This window comes from Mycteria americana, chromosome 3, assembly GCF_035582795.1.
Source record: "Mycteria americana isolate JAX WOST 10 ecotype Jacksonville Zoo and Gardens chromosome 3, USCA_MyAme_1.0, whole genome shotgun sequence".
Lineage (NCBI taxonomy): Eukaryota > Metazoa > Chordata > Aves > Ciconiiformes > Ciconiidae > Mycteria > Mycteria americana.
The window spans coordinates 65,605,287-65,625,542 of NC_134367.1; the positions used below are offsets into that span (position 1 = coordinate 65,605,287).

The following is a 20,256-nucleotide window of genomic DNA, read 5'->3' on the forward strand; positions in this document are numbered from 1 at the left end:
AGTTTAGCGTAACATACACAAATGAAATTCTCTTACTTTCATTGTACATGGTATGGTGAGTCAGAGGAATGGATCAAAGGAAAACAACAATTCTGTCTTGGGTGCTTGGCAAACTTAGAATCTAGAGTGAAGTTAATTAGGGTTAGGAAAGAATATCAGAGTTTGTGAGATCAAAGTTGGGATGGAGTGTTACAGAGCAGATTTTAACAGGGTAAGTGGAATATGTTTAAACTTCCAAGTCGAATAATGTGCACTAAGTCAAAATGCAAAGCAATGTGTGAGCAGATAAGCGTGTGTCAGAAAGACCACCTGATCCTTTCCGACTTAAGTTAGTGTAGCTTATATTTTGACAAAGAAAGGTGAGAAAGGAAGTAAAAGTGGCTGAGACAGAAGTTGCGTAGCCTGGGAACGAGGAAAGAAGCAAAGTCAGGCACTCTGCTTCGGGGGAGAAGGTTTAGAGCAGCTCCTCAGCTGCTGCCCCCACAGCCTGGTCCTCTCGAGCTCCCATCCCAGTCGCTGCCCAAATGCAGTCAGGGTTGGGCTCTTTGTAGTTAGAATTTGTGATGGTCACAAAATATGTTTCTCCATAGTGGGAGACCATAGACTGTATTATACAAGAGCAGTTTTGCAGTCACTGCTATTTTATCTTTCTACCACCACCTTTAGTAAATAATATGTAACTTCTGATATTTTTTTTTTTTTTTTTTTAAGTTTTGGGGTTTTTTTGGTCACCAGAGTTATTGCATGTCTGCCTTTGTCAGGTTCAGCTGTTAAATACCTAATGTACTCTTTAGCTAGGAAAGTGAAATTTAGGTCTATACTTCTTGTATTTCTTAACTGTACTGCATGTGGGTTTTTTCTATCGTTTTTTCTAAAGCCTGTTTCCTAAGGAAATGAAACTTAAGAGCTTGTACTTCTTTTTCATCCTCCACCCTCTTTTTGTATGTGCCTGTTTTGTCTGTCTGATGAACTTAAGCCAGATTTGGGAGGTTTCAGAGATACAGAGCTCCCCACAAAACATAACTCTCTAGGTTAAGTTAACAACAAAATTAATGCCCTGGCTGAGGGAAAGGCCACTGTGTTCCAACACTACTTGCCACCGAGGATCAAGGTGAGAGTCTGCCTTGAGACAATTCCCTGAGAACCCTGGGGGTCCTCTGTACAACTATGAATTGATTTTATTTTCTTCTATTTTCTTCCCAGGTAGTGGTTTCTCCTGCCTTTTACTGTTAAGTTCTTCCTTGTCCACTGCTTCCAAAAGCTACTGGGTCTGCATGTCTTCTATAGCAGGCTCTATAATATAACCAGCTTTATTTTCCCCTCGGGTAACAGGAAAAATGCATGTAAACTAATTTTTGCTGGCTCTTGTTCCACTGAAATAGATACGTACTTCCTAAAGAAGGTGCATTTGGGATCAGTTTTTAAGAGCTCTTGCTCAGTAATGGGCTCAAGCACTTGGCCTCTGAAGGAAGAGTAGTTTTCCTGCATGCAGGATTATTTATGAAGACTAGTACTGTCTCTGTAGGTGGCCTGACCATTATGCCAGGATAAACTTTGGGTTCTGTGGATTTCAAAAGCTGGAAACGTCCTTTTTCAGAACTGATTTTTAGTTAAGACCTGAGCTTTGGAAACAGTGTGCCAGAGGTCTGAGAAGGCCTTCCTGCAAGCAGTCTTGAATTTATTTTTAATGCACTGCATAAACATTAGGAAGTAAAATGCTTGCCCCAGGAATTCAAGAAAAATGGGCAATTTTTGAAGAAGTAGCACCTTAAATCCAATTGCAATATTCTCAGTTACATCAACATCCTTTAAAGAAATGTGAGTCGCATAAAGGGGCTTCAAAAGTGGGTGGGAATAGACACCCCCCCCCCCCCCCAATAAACAACAGGTGCTATAAGTTTCATTTTCCAACCCTCTTTCTTTATAAATCCCTCACTATTTAAGGTTCAAAAGCTCAAATTACACTAATGAAAGTTACAAAGTGATTGCAGGTCACCTGAGTTGTAAACTGAAAGGCATTACTGAAAACATCAGGGGCTGGGACAGGCCATGTGTGCACACAGATAGTTACTATGGTTCAGCCTGATGCACAAGAACTCAGGACCTTAGATAAGGTAAACTTGGCCTGAGCTCTCAGATCAGCTGAACTAGTTATATCTAGGAGATATGAACATACATATCTTTGAAGGCTTTGGGCCAGCACACTCAGTACCTGGCAACATCAGGCCACCTTCTGAAAGATTATCTGTCTTAGCTCATTTCATCAAATCAGTCAGACTAATCAGAAGACAGAAGCACTGGCTGGAGCCAGCTACGCATGCATAAAAGCTTACCACAAAGTGACAAAATCCGTAATTCATTTTTGCAAATGCTTTAATTGGTTTATATTTATCTAATATCCCTTCCTCGCTTACTGGGCAAAACTAAATTCCAGAGTGTGTGTAATTTCAGCTTAAATACAGCCATAAGATTGTCTTAATAGCTCTATGTTTATGGAATAAGACTATGCTGCTCCTAGCTAGACCTACTGGTCACTGGAACATTAAGCACTTCCTTCTTGTTTGATATCCTTTCTCAGCTTCAGAAAAGAAATTAATATAGCAACTGTTTGTATTTGAGAGATAATAAAAATGCATAGCATGTAGTTATATTTTAATGATCCCAATAAGAATATAAAACAGCCCTTCTTTCAACATCCCTCTCTAATACAGAGCTGTTGATTGTGAAAGGGGCAGCCTTTTGGAAATTCAATTTGGAGACCATGTCTTATTAGAAAGAACATCAGGCAATAAGGTAAACACTGTTCTCTCCCCCGCAAATACATCTGACGTAATACAGATTATTCTCTGAAAGCTGTACAGATAAAGAAGACATGGTGCTATACAAATGACCATTTGAGTTCTGCCCAATTAATTCTCAGATCTTGAATTTTACTTCAAAAGGAGGGAGAAAAATCTGTGAAATCCCAGGGAATCAATGGTGTGCAGTCCGCTTGATTCCCTGAGGCTCTTTACTAATACTGCTCTGTTGGAATCATTTAACAGTAAATTATTTAACAATAAATATCCACAAACAGAAGAAACCTGCATTCAAAGACAAGATGACAAAGAAAACGAAAATCCCCCAAAACAAAACCATGATGCTTTACTCACAGATGGGAGAATCTAGCAGAAACCCATCTACTTGCCTAAGCTCCAGGTCAGCATCCAACGTAACTTTTTTTTAACTAAGTAAAATCAGCTGAGGTAATAAAAACAGCCAGTATCTCTCACAGTAGGAACTGTTCTTCCTGCTGACTCTCCTTTAATTAAGATCAGCATTTTTGCATTTCTCCTACTAGTTCTTTTGAGAAATATCTGCTCTTATTTCAGTTCTTCTGGTGAGACTTTTCTTAAAGGTAATTCTCTGACTGTACATGGTGTTACATGTAGCAGACAGCAAAATCCTAAACCGAGTTATTAAGTCTATTCCCTCCATCCCCCAAACACACAGTAAATCAACATGTGCTGATGTTTTAATGAATACAGACTCAGTTTGGGTTCACTTCTAATCCTACTCACATGAATGACAGCCTTGCTATTGATTTGAAAAGGAACATAAGTAAGCCTCACACCTCAAATGAACTGAAGCACAGAGACTGGGTCTGCTCTCTTAAATATTTCCCATTTTCTTTGGGAATATGTTCTTTCTTTGTATGCCCAGCAATAACATTCTATTGCAATCATGCCACATCCTAAATGCTTGTTAAAAATCAGCATACGCTCTATATGGTCCTTTCACATATTCACATAGGAAAAAAGTTCTAACTTTTTCCAAGGAAAGTATGTGCCAAGTATATTAGTCAAAGAATTCAAGAAATGAAAGAACGAGCAAGAGATAGTGATGTATCATAAATAACAATAAATATCACAGTTGTCATTAGCAATGAAGTATTTACTGAAGGTTACTACGTAATAACTTTACATACTTGGATACCAAAAATCAAACTGCCTCCAAATCATTTGTCAGCTGGGTGAGGAGTATTAAAAACATTTCCCCCTATTTCCGCAGGAGACCAATAGCTAAAGACATCCTATGGATTCTACAGTCTTCTAGCAGTACCTATACAGAGGCTCCAAGCTTGCAGACGCCTCTGGCATGCCTCATCCAGCGTCACTCATTCTCCTGCTCCCACTGAAGAAGCACGACACCAAACTGTCTCCCAAGCTACACCTTAAACAGGAGACAGTTAGGAAGGGCTGTGGAAAACTAGTAAAAATTACAATCTCTGATAAAGACTCCCCAGCCATATAACATTAGCCCTGTTGCTTAACTGCTATGCCCGTGAGTCAGCTCTGTAGCAGCACGGTTCCCATTGCCTCCTGATCGCCCTTCCCATCAGGCCAGCAGCTGTACCGCCGTCTCACACCCCAGGCAGCTCCCGAGGCTACCTATCACTCCAACCTGCTGCAAGCAAGCAGCCTGAACTGAAAGGCGAGTACCGTGTCGAGGTGTTACTACTGCAGTTGGTTGCAAAACATACGTATAATGCACGCACATTAAACTTCCTCAGATTCAGCAAGAAGTGAAATTAAAAAAAAAAAGAAAAAAAAAAAATTGAATAAATGGCCATTTGGAACCTGACCCGCAGCTTTTCTCTAAAGTTGGTAAGATTCAAAACTGGGGAGAACTAGGATGAAATAAAAATTGGTGAACTAAAACAAGCAAAGTACAGCCATGTACTGTAACCTTTATACTAACATCTCCTTGTGACTGAAACTCTTTACTAGTAATTTCTAGAATGCCTCTGCTGCTTGGTTGACCTCAAAACTCAGATAACAGCAAAAACTAAACTTAAGCTTTCAAATATCAAAGTAACTGCCTCCTGTCAAAGTATCACTCCCTGTAAAAATATATGTTTTTGGTATTACTGCAACAATTTGGAAAAGGTCCAACTAAATAGCTATAAAACCACATATAACAGGAAATGAGCCTATGTTATCTTTCACTGCTCTGCCCTGACAGGCTCCAGGCAGCTTATCCTAGCTATGCAACATTGTATTGACTATTATTAGGAAGCACAAAAACCTAGTCAGAACAAAGAACAAAACAGTTGGTAATGGATTTTTTTTTTCTCTCCACTAGTTTTAGGGATACAAGGTTCAGGAAAAGCAAACACAAGGCATTTCAGTTAGACTGATATATATAGATACATACACACACACACGCACTTGTTTTGCAGCCTTTTTAATCCCCTGGTGCCAGGGATACCGTTGTCCTGTTACGGCTGATGTTTGCGTGCTATTAAAAAACATGTTCTAGAACAGCAGGACTAAACTCCTGGTTTATTCATATGTGAACTTCCTTTTTTCCATATTTACAACCTCACATAATCATTTATATGACTATTTTTGGTAACAGTGGGCACCACAGTCACAGCCTCTCAAGAACAGCACCTTTGTCATACTCATTTATCCAAGAGTCTTACAATTTACGAGTAAACATGATTTTCATGAAGCAGGAATTATACTCAATAGTTTGGCATGCACCAACAATCGTGAAAAGTCTACTTCCAGGTAATTTGGCTGACATCCTGCCAAAAAAAATGAGGAAAAAGGAGGAAAAAAAAAAAAAAAATCAGTTGCAGAGTTGCTAAGCCAGTTTTACTGACTTCCCTCTTCTAATCCCTGGGAAAATACTTCCTCCCAGAAAAGATGTTATGTGGGTGTGCTTGAAAACATCTGAGACTCTCAAGGAACACATTCTTTTTGTGGCATACATTGAAACATTTCTAAAAGTGATAAATGACAGTTTCACAGCCACCTATCCAAATTTAAATGGAAAACAGAACAATCCTTTCTCAAACAGACGAAGGCCAAGTTATCATACCTCTCCTTGAGCTTCAGGAGCTGTCATTTTAAAATAGGACAAGACCACAACATCTCCCTTTTATTCTACTGTCAAAGTCATCTCCTGCTGCTTTCCTGCTAACAGAGCTCTTCCCCCTATCCTCCCAGGGACATTACATTAGTCACACATCATTTTTCCTAGATCCTGGGCTACCAGAACAAAAATACAGAATGCAATACATTCATTTACAAGAAAGGCCTTACTGTTCTGTTTCATTTTGTGTAAAGGCCTAACTGATCATTTACCCCACTTTCATTAGAGAAAGGCGAGAGATTTTTAGTCTAACACGTCATTCACAGCATTCTGTGGGTCTCTGAAAAACACTTTTTGGTTAAGAGTTATACAAAAACTCTATATGGAACCCTCTTTGCTTTTTTTTTTTTTTAATAATAAAAAAATAATATGTAACTTAAAATGCAGCATTAGGGCCAAAGTTTGCACTGGTTTTCAAGCCACCTTTAGAAACTCTATCAGCTATAGTAGATAACCACATCCTTTTCAAAGAATCATGTTTCATACTGGCAGAAGTCAGTACTTAATCCATGAATTTCACTGTTAAATAAAAAAGTAAAGCCAGGAATACTGCAGTTTTTCTGGCAGTTTTAACACTGTGGGAAATAAAACCTGGCCAATTTCTAAAATTAAATACTTCATATGCCCCTTAGAAAAGTTTATTCAAATATATGGAATTGTACAGCATACACACAGCACCTCAAGATATCTGCACACCACTGACTAACTGCTATAAAATTACATGTTAGCTTATATGGCTACCAGTAAGTCCCGAAGTGAAGCCAAGAACAACTCAACGTGTCAGATAATATATTCTGACATGACTGGCCCTGCTGCTCCGGAACAAACCACATTGAGAAAGCAGTGTTCTCACAGTCATAGATCTGCCTCCCTTGAACTTGGGAGTGAAAAAGGGAAGGGGGATTTGCAAAGCCAACCTCAGAAACCAGAGGGATGCCAAGGTGCAGAAACCTACAGTTTAATGACTGGCAGGCACAGACAGACTACCGGGATCTGCACTGCACTAGGACTAACAGGCTCCAGGACACGACTTCCAGAAATAAATACACACATGCTCTCTCTTTATAAATATATGTATTTTCATAGCTGTAGCCATGGGTTTCTAAAATGAGCATCAGTTTCCACATAACTCTCCTTTTCAATAGAGTATTTTTTAAAAACACTAAAGAACAGTGTACAGAAAAAGGCAACAGAAAAAAAACCCAAAATGACAAATGTAAATGGTGCATGAAAAAATATGACAGACAAGTACAGGCAGCAAGGAAAATACCACTGATAGATGGAGGCAAGGTAAGAAGTGAGCCTGGTACCTAGCAACAAAGTGATATACACAGATTTGCTGCTAGGATTTCCAGAATTCTGCATCTAACTGTAAAATACAGTAGGAGAATGTTAAATGATTCAAGTAGAAAACATAAGATAAACAACATTAGATGGAACAGAAGTTTGGAATGCCTAGAATTCAACTGGCACTCAGAAATCATACTTACATTATTCTTCTGGCAAATAATTTCCTGGAATAAAAAAAGAAAGAAAAAATAACGTTGATATCACTGAACAACTACTAGGAAAGATATCTGATCAGTATGACTTGCTAATATTAACATTTACAGACACATGACAGGGAAAGGCTTGTTGGTAGACGTTTTCTATGCCTGTCAAATCAATATAAATCAAGTATTGTCCCACGAGAGACAAAACAACTATGGAACCAAGTAGATACATACATCCTACATATACACAGGAGCATACGTAGTGTATGCATCTGTATATACATACATATATATGCACACATGTACATACCCCTCCCTGTATAAATTTTCCAAGAGGGATGCTATCCGAAAGTTGACTATTAATACACATCTACTCATATTTGAGAAGTTAAATATAGTAAGTAACATTTTGCTGCCAGCAGAAGAAACTGTGAAGAACAGCAAAAGCAGTATTTCTATGAGGTTTTAAAATATTCCAAGACTGGTTCAAATTCACATTTCTCTAGTAAGTCTGATGCAAAGAATGTATCTTCACATTTTAAATGTAAAGTTTCAGAGAACAAGAAGCCAGAGCACACACAGATGGAAAGAGCTGGTTCTTGCGCGCTAATCTGGGTGGTACGGCCCAGGTGTGAACCACTTGTGGACAGTGATCTCGCTTTCAGGAAGACTTGTCGGCAAGTTCTGATCCCAGCAACTGGTAACCCTGCCAGATTTATCAGACAGCTATGCTACACCTCTGCCACTGGGACCACTGAGCACCTTCACCTACACCACAGCATGAAAAACACACACAGCATCAAACCAAGGTGCCTCGTATTTTCCATGTTGCTTAAGTCAGGCTTCATAAAACTGCTCTTCCCCACGTTGAGGGGGCATGTTTCACACACAACCGTTGCTAGCTTTCAAAGTCTGGGACATCACAGAATCATATAGGTTGGAAAAGACCTTTAAGATCATCGAGTCCAACCATAAACCTAACACTGCCAAAAACCACCACTACACCATGTCTCTAAGTACCTCATCCAAACGTCCTTTAAATACCTCCAGGGATGGAGACTGAACCACTTCCCTAAATATAAATATGTTTATATATATAAATATACAAACATATACATGTACATATATAGAACCATAGGACAGTTTGGGGTGGAAGGGACATTTAAGGGTCATCCAGTCAAACCCCCCAGCATGAGCACAGACATCTTTCACTAGATCAGGTTGCTCAAAGCCCTGTCCAACCTGACCTGAATGTTCATATAGAAGAATATCCCACCAGCAAAAGTTTACCTACATTGCTCGGTACCCCAGTTAAATCACATGCTGCAGTTCTGTGTTTCCTGCATTTCCATGATCATTTTCAGTTTCTGAATTCACCACCTTCTATACAAGATTAAAACTGCACACGCGCTCCTGCGTTGCTTCTACTCTATCTGCTGGCTGTAGCAAATACAGGAACAAACATGGCCTCAAAAGATGCCCAGGCATGCCCACAACTACTTTTTTCAGGCAGCCACTAAATACTCTGGAAGAGGTCTTGCTCTCTGACTACTTTCCTGCAAACAATCAAAAGTAGAAAGATGGGCCCAGCTCAAAGCTACAGGAAACTGAAGAGAGTCTTTCGGTGGGCACAGTATTGGTGGCAACTGGGACATCCAAGTCTCCCTGTGCAGAACTGGGCTTCCACTGACACCAGTGGGAACACTGCACGTGACCCATTTGCAAAGTCCAGCTCCTAAACTAGTAAAAAGTTCTCCCAAGTGCCCAAGGAAGCCTGGTGCCTCACTCCAAGTGGTTTTCAGTGGGAGTTGGGTATTTGGCTCCTTACCCAGTACAACGAAATTCTGCTCTGCTTATACTGTAGATCATTGTACTCGCATAATTGAATTCAATCCACAGAGAGGTCTTTTGTCATTAGCAGTTTTATTTTTAGGGCTTTTATCTGTATACTCTTTGTGTTGCAAAAAGAAAGGAAATAATTGGATTGCAACCAGTCCACTTGGTCAAGAAAATCTGGAGGGAAGAAACTGAGTTCATCAAGGTATGTCCTTCCCAACAGAGGGCCAAGCTGCAAATAATGGGTCAGAATCAAAACCAAATATCCTGCACTAGCCAGAAGCAGTGGAAGCGAACCCTTCATGAGAGGCAGCAGTGCCCAGATTGCAGTCTGACTCACCAAGCTGCTACTAAAATGCTTCTTTTCAGCAATGCCTAGAATGGAAGCGCAATAGCATAAAACACCTGCTGATCAGAGCCAATGAATCTAAGGGAGGGAAAGTAATTGAAAAGACTGCCATCCAAGTTGTCTGCCCCCCCCATCCCCATGGAAGTTACTAAACCTTTAGTAGAGTTAGCAGGAGGAAGCAAGTATCAACTCCTTGGCTGACACAATTCACAGCCCCATAGATTATCTTAAACCACCATCTGGCCTTAAACCAACTTACCATACTGTGAACTGTGGTCCTGAGGACCAGGCACAAGTTTTGTTTTTACTAACTCTTGCTACGCTGCTGGTAATCTCCAGCACATCAATCCTGCGGGTACCTGATGTAAACAGCTGTAACTCAGCAAGACATATCAGAGGCCATTTGGGGCCCCATCAGGTTTGGCCAGAACACTGCTACTTTACACAGGAGCTAAAACTTAAGGATTATTTTGCTGTCCCCTACACACTACCATTCTCACCCAATTGTTATTACTGTAACAATCTAACCCCAAACACCAGTAATGCCCTTGAATGACAAAACCATGCATTTTAACCATTAATAATATAAAACCATTAATTTCTCATCTGAAATTTGTCAAACTTCTGTTTCCATAAAAAGCCATTTAACACCTAGGTATTTAACGGGGTGTGATAAAGTCATCTAAATCTTTCTCTTTGGAAAAATAAACTGAATTTTTCAGCATTTCACTGTGGCCATGTTTTCCAGGCTTCAGAATATTTTTGCTATTCTTTTGTGAACCACAAGTGGCGTCTGTATTTCCTATGGAAACAGAGAACCCATTTCAAGATTTGGTCCAACTGTGACTTCCCCTCAACACACCCCATTTTTCCATTCAAAGCTACCTTCAGTGACTGCAGAGACTCCGCGTTCGTATCACAGTAGAGGATAATGTTGTTAGCCATGCTGAAGCTCTCCCTGACTCCCAGGTGGTAGAACAGGGAAGGCTGACGGAAGGCATCACTCATCTCTACGACAGCAATATCTGCAGAAAGAAAAACTGTCAATGCCACGCATTTCTGACAGCCAAATACTTCTATGCCATGTCTCTTCACACAATTCGCTTTGATAAGAAGACCCAATTTTAAGTAGGAAATAAGAGATCTAGCAGGATTTCCCCATTTTAGCTGTTATGTCTGAATTTTGAATATAGTCAGCAGGATGTGGTTTAATTTTTTCTCTTTTCTTTCTTCCTCCCTCCCCCTTTTTTTTCTTTAAATGAGACCTTTATTTCCTCAGGTAAAAAAGGGTAAAACAACACTAATCAAGAAAAGGCAAAAAGTTCATTTGGTGCCTTGGAAATACAATCCGTTCGGTTAATCCACATGATGATTGATAACCTTATGGAAAAAGAAAAAAATTACATTTGAAGTATATTTTCACCCTCTGTGCAAGCTGCAATAAAAATTCATGCAATATATGTACACCACAGAACATACTGTATAGATTCTGTATTAGAATTTTGGAAGAAAACAGCTCTAAACTGAAAGAAAGGCAAAAGTAAAGTTCCAATATAGATTACCATTCAAATCTATTTTGATTCATATAGAAAATCAAGAGAGAGAGAGAGAAAAGGACAAGGTACAGCAGAAGAGAAGGAAAGAGGGAGCGAATATGTAAAGCGTAGAAACCCCCATATAAGCAAGAATGTTATTCTGCGGAGAATTCTGTTCATAATAAATTTTACCTGCATTAATAAAATTAAGCACATGCACAAATGCTTACAGAACAAGGAATGTAGACCACAATTTCTCTGAAAACATGTGTTTCACTTGCCCAGATTCACACCAATGTAAAAGTAAACCAAGAGGCAATTACAAAGTGTTAGCAGAAATCGTTAAGGGTTCTATTATAACAGGCAGCATTATTTCTACTGCAAGTCTTGCGGGATCAAGAGAGCAAAACAAGAAAACTAACTCGTCTCCACCTCTCCTGCGAACACCCTTCTGTCTCTTCACCCAATTCAGTTTTTTCTTTTCTTTCAGGGGGTGGGGACGGTGAATCAGAGAAATGTAATTCTTTTAACGTCAGAACAAAAAAAGCAGCCTGGTTTCCAGTGTCTCTCCCTGCTGTCCCCTTCCTGTGGATGCTTTTATGACAGAAAAGACAGATAGCAAGACAAGCTCCGTAGGGAAAAAGCTTACGGACCCTCAAATTTCTCTACTCTAATCGATCTAATAAGAGAGTCTACCTGTAACCACAACTTTTACCTTGCCTATTTTCCCTAGATCATCAAAACTGTAATGAAGATATTAAATAAAAGATAACCTTGTGGCCATGGTCTCAACTGGGAAGGCAGCAAGGGTGTCTCTCCAACTTGTTGAAAAGTAACATCTTTGAGACATCTACTCTTCAGTCATACTTTACTGTAACTGGCCTACAGGCTTAGAAATTATTTAAAAGCTGAAGAAAGGATAGATACATACAGCGGGATGAACAGACAACATTTGCCTATACAAGCTTAGGCTCTTCAAGAAACAAAATTAAAAGAGAGGAGACTAACGTAGTATAAAAAAGGGAATTTTCTTCCCCCTCAAAAATGAAATTTTACATTATGTTCTCTAGAAGTTTCATAATTTGTGTTCTAAGAATCTCCCTCTGTCCAATTTCACATAAACATCTGCAGTATGGATTCTATCAAATACATGTTATCGAAGTAAAAAAGCAGTGCATTGCTAAGATTGTACACATGCTGACTTTCATTAATTTTAGGAAACTGAGACATCACAAAAGCCAAACAAGAATGACAATATTGCTACTATATTTTGTTTGGGTGAGATTAGGCCTTGTTTGTTTATTTTCTTTAGGAAGTTGCCATAATACAAGCTCTATTTTTAACTGCTCTTGTTCATATAAAAGTCTAATCTTGAGCAACTGTAAGCCTATGGTACACTTCTGTTACATTGAGCAGGAGGAAAATTTGCGCAACTTGCCATGACTTAATTCTCAAATCTTGCAAGATAACGTGCTCTCACTAGAGTTGCAAAACTAAGATTAAAAGAGAAATACTACTTAAAAAAGAAAATAAAGTTATAGAGCCTGATGAAACTCAGAATATAGAAAATACTTGAGAAATCCTATGTTAAAATGGCAACGTCCCAGGACCATGAAGGAGGAAAGTATAACCCTTTAAAAAAAATATATATATGTATTAAAAATATATATATATATGATGCGGTTTTTTGTGTGTGTGTGTGTATTACTGTCAAGATCAGCTGGCCACATCCATTTAACATAATTGTTAGAACAGATCTGGCTCAGGGTGACACTGAAGAAATGTTCTTGGGTCCTGTCCTATCCCTATCATAGCAATACAAAAAAAAACCAAACAAAAGCCTTGAATTACTTAAACAGAAGAGGGAAGGATCACATGAATAAGGATACATTTGTAAGAAAAATTACACTAAGATACTGGTATAAACTCTGTCGTGGTACTTATATTTCTTATGTAACTAAAGGGGATCTCTTTCCTTTTACATTTTAAGACTTCTGTGAAATCCACATCATCTGGATAATCTCATTTGATAAAGCAGAATCTTCCTTAGAATAGGTCCAACTTCTGTGAAATTTTCCTTCTCACTCCAACAGTTACATATTTTAAGATGAAGTTGTCATTCATGACAAAGACATTGGATTTCTAAAGTCCGGGCTAGCATCACAGTTTCCAAGGGGAACAGCCCAATTCTTACCTGCAGTTCCAACAAGCCACAGAAAGTATGTGGACTTTTGGGACCAAGTGTCTATCCAATAAAAAACCCCTATACCCTAAACCAACTCTGACAGACCCATTTCTGACGATCTTCTTTCACAACATCAGGAGAGAAACTCCTCTGACCAGAGGAGGGATTGGTGTATGGAGCACTGGTCAGAAGTTCAGAAGTCAAATACAAAGCAGTAAAAGGAAGCTCATTTAAAAAAAAAAAAAAAAAAGGGTAGTGGTATACTGTAAAGTGCACCATAATGCAGCTAAATACTATATTCAGTTACATAAAGTATGATTAGAAGTTTAGCAAAGCTGGCAAGACTGATGGTTTTCAAGAAAAATCCAACCCCAGTAAACATACATCAAAATTCTCACTAGTTCAGAAGAGCCAGGAGTTAGCTAAGCCCAAAAGAACTGTTTGGTCATCAATACATAAACTGCCAGAATCCCATTTATCAGGCTCTCATTCTCATTTCCCCCAGATGAAATTAATCTAACAGCCTGCTGCAATGAAAGGTATGTTTTCCATTGACTGGAAAATACAATTTCACAAGTGGCAAAATGGTATTTCACTGAAGGTGGAAGAATTATCTCTACAGTGACACTGGAATAAAACCCTTATCAAAGTATTTGCAGTTTCAGTTTCAAGGCAAGTAAAACACTAACTGACCAAGTGCAGGAATCAGAGTAGAGCTCTCTCAACACCGAAGCCCATGGGATGAAGCACTCTGAAGACCAGGGACTGACAATTCCCTGCAAATGCTCTTGTAAATCTTCTGCGTTGCAGCAAAGAAAGTCTGTTCATGCTCCAGCAGACTAATGAGTAGGGTGGGTATGGAAGCACACTGCACAAAACAGGAGCAAGAAACAGGGAAGTGGAAGAACTGCAATTCCTGCAACCACACAGGTTACAAGAAAGAATAAATTTTATCCCTTGCTTTGGTCTTGGGCACAAGATTAAATTTCTAAATTTCGCTTTCTCTACCTCAGGAAAGTGGACCTGGTTATGGATTATTGCTACTATTTAAAGAAAAGAGGGATAGTATGGTCTTCACCTTTGCTAGTCATCTCTGACATTACGGCTAAAAAGTCTTATCATAAATCTTACAGTAAATTATTGTGTCTTGCTAGCTTATGAACAATAAAGTAAGTCTAGCCATAGCCTTCTCTCCCCTCTCCTTAAACAACCAGCATGCCTACATGGATGTGACTGAAGCGTATCACAAGCATGAGACTAGGGCTTAGCTCTGGCCTAGGTAGCAGAAGCAGCGTAAATGCAGCAGCAGGCAGTTCAGTAAACTCTTGGCATCCATTACCTAAACCACCCCGAGCTCCACCTGCCTGCTGACAGCAACCAAGCTGCGTACCTACACATTAGCTGGGTAACCACACACTGAGCTGCAGACATCGCAACAACCACAGAGCCGTCACACTCTGTGTTATTAGGCTAACTAACATCTATACCAACAACAGCTCGAAACACACCATCAACACACTGAAGAGAACAAAATACCACTACGCTGGGTATCGGCTTCTTATTATCCTGGGAAACCAGATTCATGTGATGGAATTGGAGGCAGTCGACTTGACCCTTCTTGCCTGAGAAGCAGTGGAAAAGGACACATCTCTGAAGCCTGGCATATATTACAACTGTGTTACCAACAATTCTTACCTGCAATGTAAATCCACTTAGCTCTTTTTAAGCTATATGTGCAAAGGCTGCAAACTTCACATACAAAATCTCTACTTAAACCTTTCTTAAGAAATGGTAAAAACTTAAGATTATACATGATAACATGGTCAAGAAGGGTAGGTGTCCATTAGTGGATATAAAGCCCTTTGCTCTTGGCTATTAACAATGCCTTTGGTCACCAAGAAAGCAATAAATGAAATGCAGTGGTCAAAGTTCATCTCCTACTCATTGTTTACAATATAATAGGGCAAAGAAGAATGTTTAAACAAATGCTCTGAGATATCATACACGTACACCCTACTTTTTGATACTACCCGCTTACTACAGTGCTGCCAGGAAAAATAATGAATACAAACAGAGCAGCTATAAAACTAATGAATGTTTATGTTTTCTATTATCTTCTGATTAATTGGTATTAAACACATGGCCACTGCTTTACATTCATTGTCCCACAATTAATCAGGGCAAAAGGAAAGCTGATAACGGCAACTTCCGAGACAGACCAGTATTTAGGGTTCTTTTCCACCTGGGGTTTAAAAGACACAGTAAGATACTCTTCCGACAGAGATATAGGAAGAAAAGGGCTTGCGACAAAATCTATTTCAGTGTAAGTCTGAACGCTAAGCGTTTTTCATAGTGCAGTAGCAGCTCTCCATTCAGAATTATAACAATGGTTTTGACAAGCCATGATGACATTTACTATTGAGTAAGCTTTCAGAAACAAGCCAACAACATCCTTATCTACTTCAACTTCTTCATGGTTCCCTATGCTTGGCACAGATATCTTTCTCTTTACGCAGAGAATGCCTGCATGAGGTAGGAAACCTGCTTTGGAAATCCCCACACCACGTCAGTACAGCTTGGTATTTCTGGTTTAACCGTGCAAACCACAGTATCACTGACTTGTCAGCACCGCTGGAATCAGACATTTCCTGTCAAGAGCATCTCTGACGTCTCTGAGACCGGAAACAATGGATGGGAGCCACTGGAGTGAGAACACCTAAACACAAGGGAATGGATGACCTCCCAGGAAACCCATCCAGCTGAGCTAGTCTGTTGGGAGAGGCTAACCAGAAAAAGAACTTTATAAAGGTGCCTGAGGTTTGGATATGGGGAAGGAAAAGCAGGTAATGACCATACAGGCGAGTTAAATATGGCATATATTAGAGGAAAAGCATGATATTTGTAGAAGCTCCAATTACATGTGCAAAGTATGCACAAGGACACTAAGAGACATGCGATGGACACGTGCTAGTTCTTATCTAGCGTAAAGCATTATGGTTCAGGATCCTTATAGTAATCCTGACTCAAGCAGTGTCATTTTTATGAAATGGAAGCGGAGACCCTCCATCACTCAAGCACAAACTAGAGCCAGTCCTGCAATCTACTCAAAGGGGAATTTCTGTGCACACATTCCCAGCAGATGCAGCACAAACCCAACAGTCTGGTGGGTGTTCTTTTCCGGATGCTGTGTAGCACAAAGTAGAGACAGAAGTAACTAGGGCACCTAATACTCACCCAAAAAAACAACAAGTTACCTTCAAATACAACAGTACCATGTTGCCCTCAGACTGGTACCAAGCCCACTGCTCCTTGAATAGTTAAACTGAGTTGAACTTCTCTTGAATTTAAAAGTGAACTTCTACACCTAGACTCACAAGCAAAAGGTATGATTTCATTTCAGATAAACTCTTACAACAGCTAGCTGTTACTGTTAGGGGTGGTCGTGACCCTCCCCCACACGTCTGTACCAGATCTAGTGTGGTTAATACCCAATGAGACAACTGAGTAAGTCTACCTGTTGGCTTGGAAGGGTGGGGTGAGTGCACAGCATCAGTTGCCTCCCAGATCAGTTAGATTTCCTCACTTTTCATCTGCACAATCACTAGGTCCTATACAAAGAATGCACCAGACACCACAATATCTGCAGGGATACCACAGAATACCTCCCTACTTCTGCTTAAGATTGAGAGTCACACATTGTTCCAGCGGGTAAGGAAATTTTGTCCTCCATACAGACATGGATGTAACATCCACTTGTTCAGGAACCCTAGATACAACATCATCACAGGAAGAAAAGTTCCTTGAGGCACAATACAGAAGATAAACACACACACCCCAACCCACCTCATTACAGATACAAATTAAGCATTATACCCATACTGACAGACTCTGTATGTGACTCATTTAGACCTCCGGGAATCTGCTCAATAACAAAAATAAATTAGCTAATCACTTAAAAAGCAATCTTTCCTCTTTTTAAGATATTGATCGTTGCCAATTTCTTAATAGATAAGGTAAGAAAGAAGAACTACTTAAGCCAAAGGATGATAACGTCGCACAAGAGCAAACATAAGTTGCCCCTGTATAAATTTAAATCAGAAATCACAAGAAAGTTCATAACCCACAAATCATGACGTTCCAGAGCACCTTCCCAAATGTTTAACTGATCCGTGGTGTTTGCTCTGTTGTCACATAGGAGCATTGCAAAAATTGCAGTCTCTCCCATAATGCATCAAGGTACTTCTTAGAAAAATTTGAGTGAATCGATTCCTGCCAACTTTTGTAGCTAATTGGCCTCAGATCATTCTCATAAAAGCAAGTGCAAGACTTCACCAAGCAGAACCATCCAGACAAGGAGGAGGGAAAAACACAACTGATCCCACAGTATTCTAGACTGAGAGACTCTGAGTGAAACCCCGGCCTTGTTGACTGCACTATGCTTCAAGGATGTGAAGGGAAAAGAACCTCTTGCTTCTGTAATCCAATGCTGATGGGAGCAAAGCAGAGGGTAGTTACTGACATAAAAAACAGCAGAAGCTGGCAACTAACTGGTAATACAAAGAAAGTTCAAAAGATGTTAGAAAAGGAACAAGGGGGGGGGGGGGCACCACGTAGATGACAAACATAAAAGGGCAGCATGTAGGAATTAACGCAGCAAACTACATGGCAAAATCTAAATTACTGTACCAACGATCTGAAGACAACTGGAACAATATAGAAAGGCTTTCTGCTGCTGGAAAAAAAAAAAAAGACGACAGCTTGAGATTCAAAAAATCTACTCTCTCTTGGCCCAAGACAAAGGACTGTAATGTTATCACATGATTCCAACCCCCAATAATTGAAAAAAACCCACTCTCAGCTTGATGCATGTGGGAGGAACTCAGGATTAGTCAAGAATAAAAGATGACAAGCAAACAAAGAGCCATTTATTTAAAAATAACCTCAATGCGTTCAGGCTCACTGCATCTGTATCAATCCCAGTGAAACAGACTCCCTAGTGCCAAGAACACCAAATCCTAAATATTATCTCAACTCCAAACTTTGCATCAGAAAAAATACTCAAGAGCTCAGAGAGGTAACTAATGAGGCTCAGCTGAAGGCTTGAGCACATTGCAGGGCTAGTGAGTGTTAGGACCTGTACCAAACTTTAATGTGTTTTTAAACAATCTACAAACACAACAGCAGAAACAGTCAAGGAAAGCAAGGCAAGCTGTAGCAAGTCAGTACTTCTACATTTAGAAGTTTGGTCCAGAGATCTACATCACTGCAATTTTTTTTTCAATGAAGACCAAGCACCCCTTTGGCCGGGACAGGATCTTAAGCAGACAAAAAAACCCCAAAACAAATAAATAAATAAGAGATGTGATGGTATCTGTGTGATTATTTTGGTTTATGTTTTCAAGTTATGTGCCTTTAAGACATGAGGTGAAGGAGTGACTATTCATTCTCTGGAGAAGTGACTGAGACTACCCAAGAAGAAAGTACTTCTGGGACCACAGGTATGCCAACAGAAGAGCTCAGAGGAGAAAGGAGAGTCCGACAGAAAGCAAACAGGCAGGCCTCAGAGGTGATGGAAAGATTTCCTGAAGTCTAAAAGAACTGTAGAGAGTTTGCTACAGCTCCAAAGGTGCAGAGTTCATTAAAACCACAGCAGGAAACAACAATCCACCTCAAGGACAGGACAGGCAGGAGGAAAGTTGATCAAAAGTTCTTTTTATTTGTTTATTCTGTTCTATTTATTTCTGCTTTAGTGACCTGAAGTTTTCTCCACCTAAGAGAAGTACTCTAATTTTTATTCTAATAAAATCTGACTGTTTTCATTTATAACATGGTTATATATCTGGCTTCTTTGAGCAGCTCTCTGTGACAAGAATGTCTAGGCAGATGTACCTCCAAGCTTCAAAAACCAACTCTGGGTTTCATCACAGCAGCTAGAGAGATCAGATCAAAGCTCTGTTTAGCTCAGTATCTCCTCTCTGCCAGAAGCCAGCAGTCAATGTTGCAGAGATTGTAAGAATGGGGCAAATAAAGACCGACCCTTCTCAGTCAGCAATCCAGATACATTTTCAGAAAACTCTTGAGCTAACTAGAAAGCTGAATAGCAACAACTAATTTAGCGCTTAATATTGTGTGAATAATTAGAGCTGCTTTTCTTCATATATGTTACTTTGCATTCACTATCACTGAACTTCAGCTGTCCTTTACCTGCTTATTTGCCTGGTACCATAGGACTTCCTGCAATTCTTTACAGCCAATTCTTTATAGTTTTGACTAGCCTGCACATCAGCAAACATTGCCATCACGCTGCTCACCAGCAGGAAGTTTCCAGATCAGCCATGAATCCACTGAAAAGCCCAATTCAAAAAGAAAGTAGAGAGCAATCCTTTCACCAGCACATTTTTCTACTGGCAACCTCGCTTCATTGCAAAACTGGTCTTCTGTTCCATTCCTTTAAGAACCCATTCATCTGAAGGGAGTAAAGATGTAATCTCCAGCCATTTGTCTCTTAAAGAGTCTTCGGTAAGGTATCCCGTCAAAAGCTTTTTGACATCCCAATATACTGTCTTAAATGGATCACCCTTAAGTACAGGCTCACAAAAAGTGTGATTTCCCTCTACAAAAAAGCCATGTCAGCTCTTCCCTACTGCCAGATTTTATCCATGTGTCTATGCAATGTATTCTTTATTTATATTTTCAGCCCATTTGTCCTATTGGTATTACATTATCATCTCCCTTTCCTATGCTGCCAACATCAACTGAAGTCAGAAGTCATGCACCATAATTAACAGCTCAGCCTGTTTCAGTCAGAGCTCCTTGAGAACTTTTCAGTCATCATTACATAGTTCCTATGAGTTGTTACTGTTCATTTTACAAGCTTATTTTAAAACCTCTTCTCCTGGCAATTTAAACCTGAGGCAGGTCCTCAGCCTTACTCCT

At 39.7% G+C, this 20,256-nt stretch overlaps 1 protein-coding gene across 2 annotated transcripts in view; it reads right to left on the minus strand.

The window, feature by feature from the left end:
* MAP3K5 (mitogen-activated protein kinase kinase kinase 5) overlaps positions 1–20,256 on the minus strand; it is a 109,129-nt gene that overhangs the window by 66,043 nt on the left and 22,830 nt on the right. For both annotated transcript variants that reach the window (XM_075498812.1, XM_075498811.1), the window contains exons 2-3: positions 10,486–10,625; positions 7,413–7,436 (exon numbers count right to left, since the gene is read on the minus strand). In XM_075498812.1, coding sequence (XP_075354927.1) covers positions 7,413–7,436; positions 10,486–10,625 — 164 coding nt within the window. The remainder of the gene's footprint in view (positions 1–7,412; positions 7,437–10,485; positions 10,626–20,256) is intronic.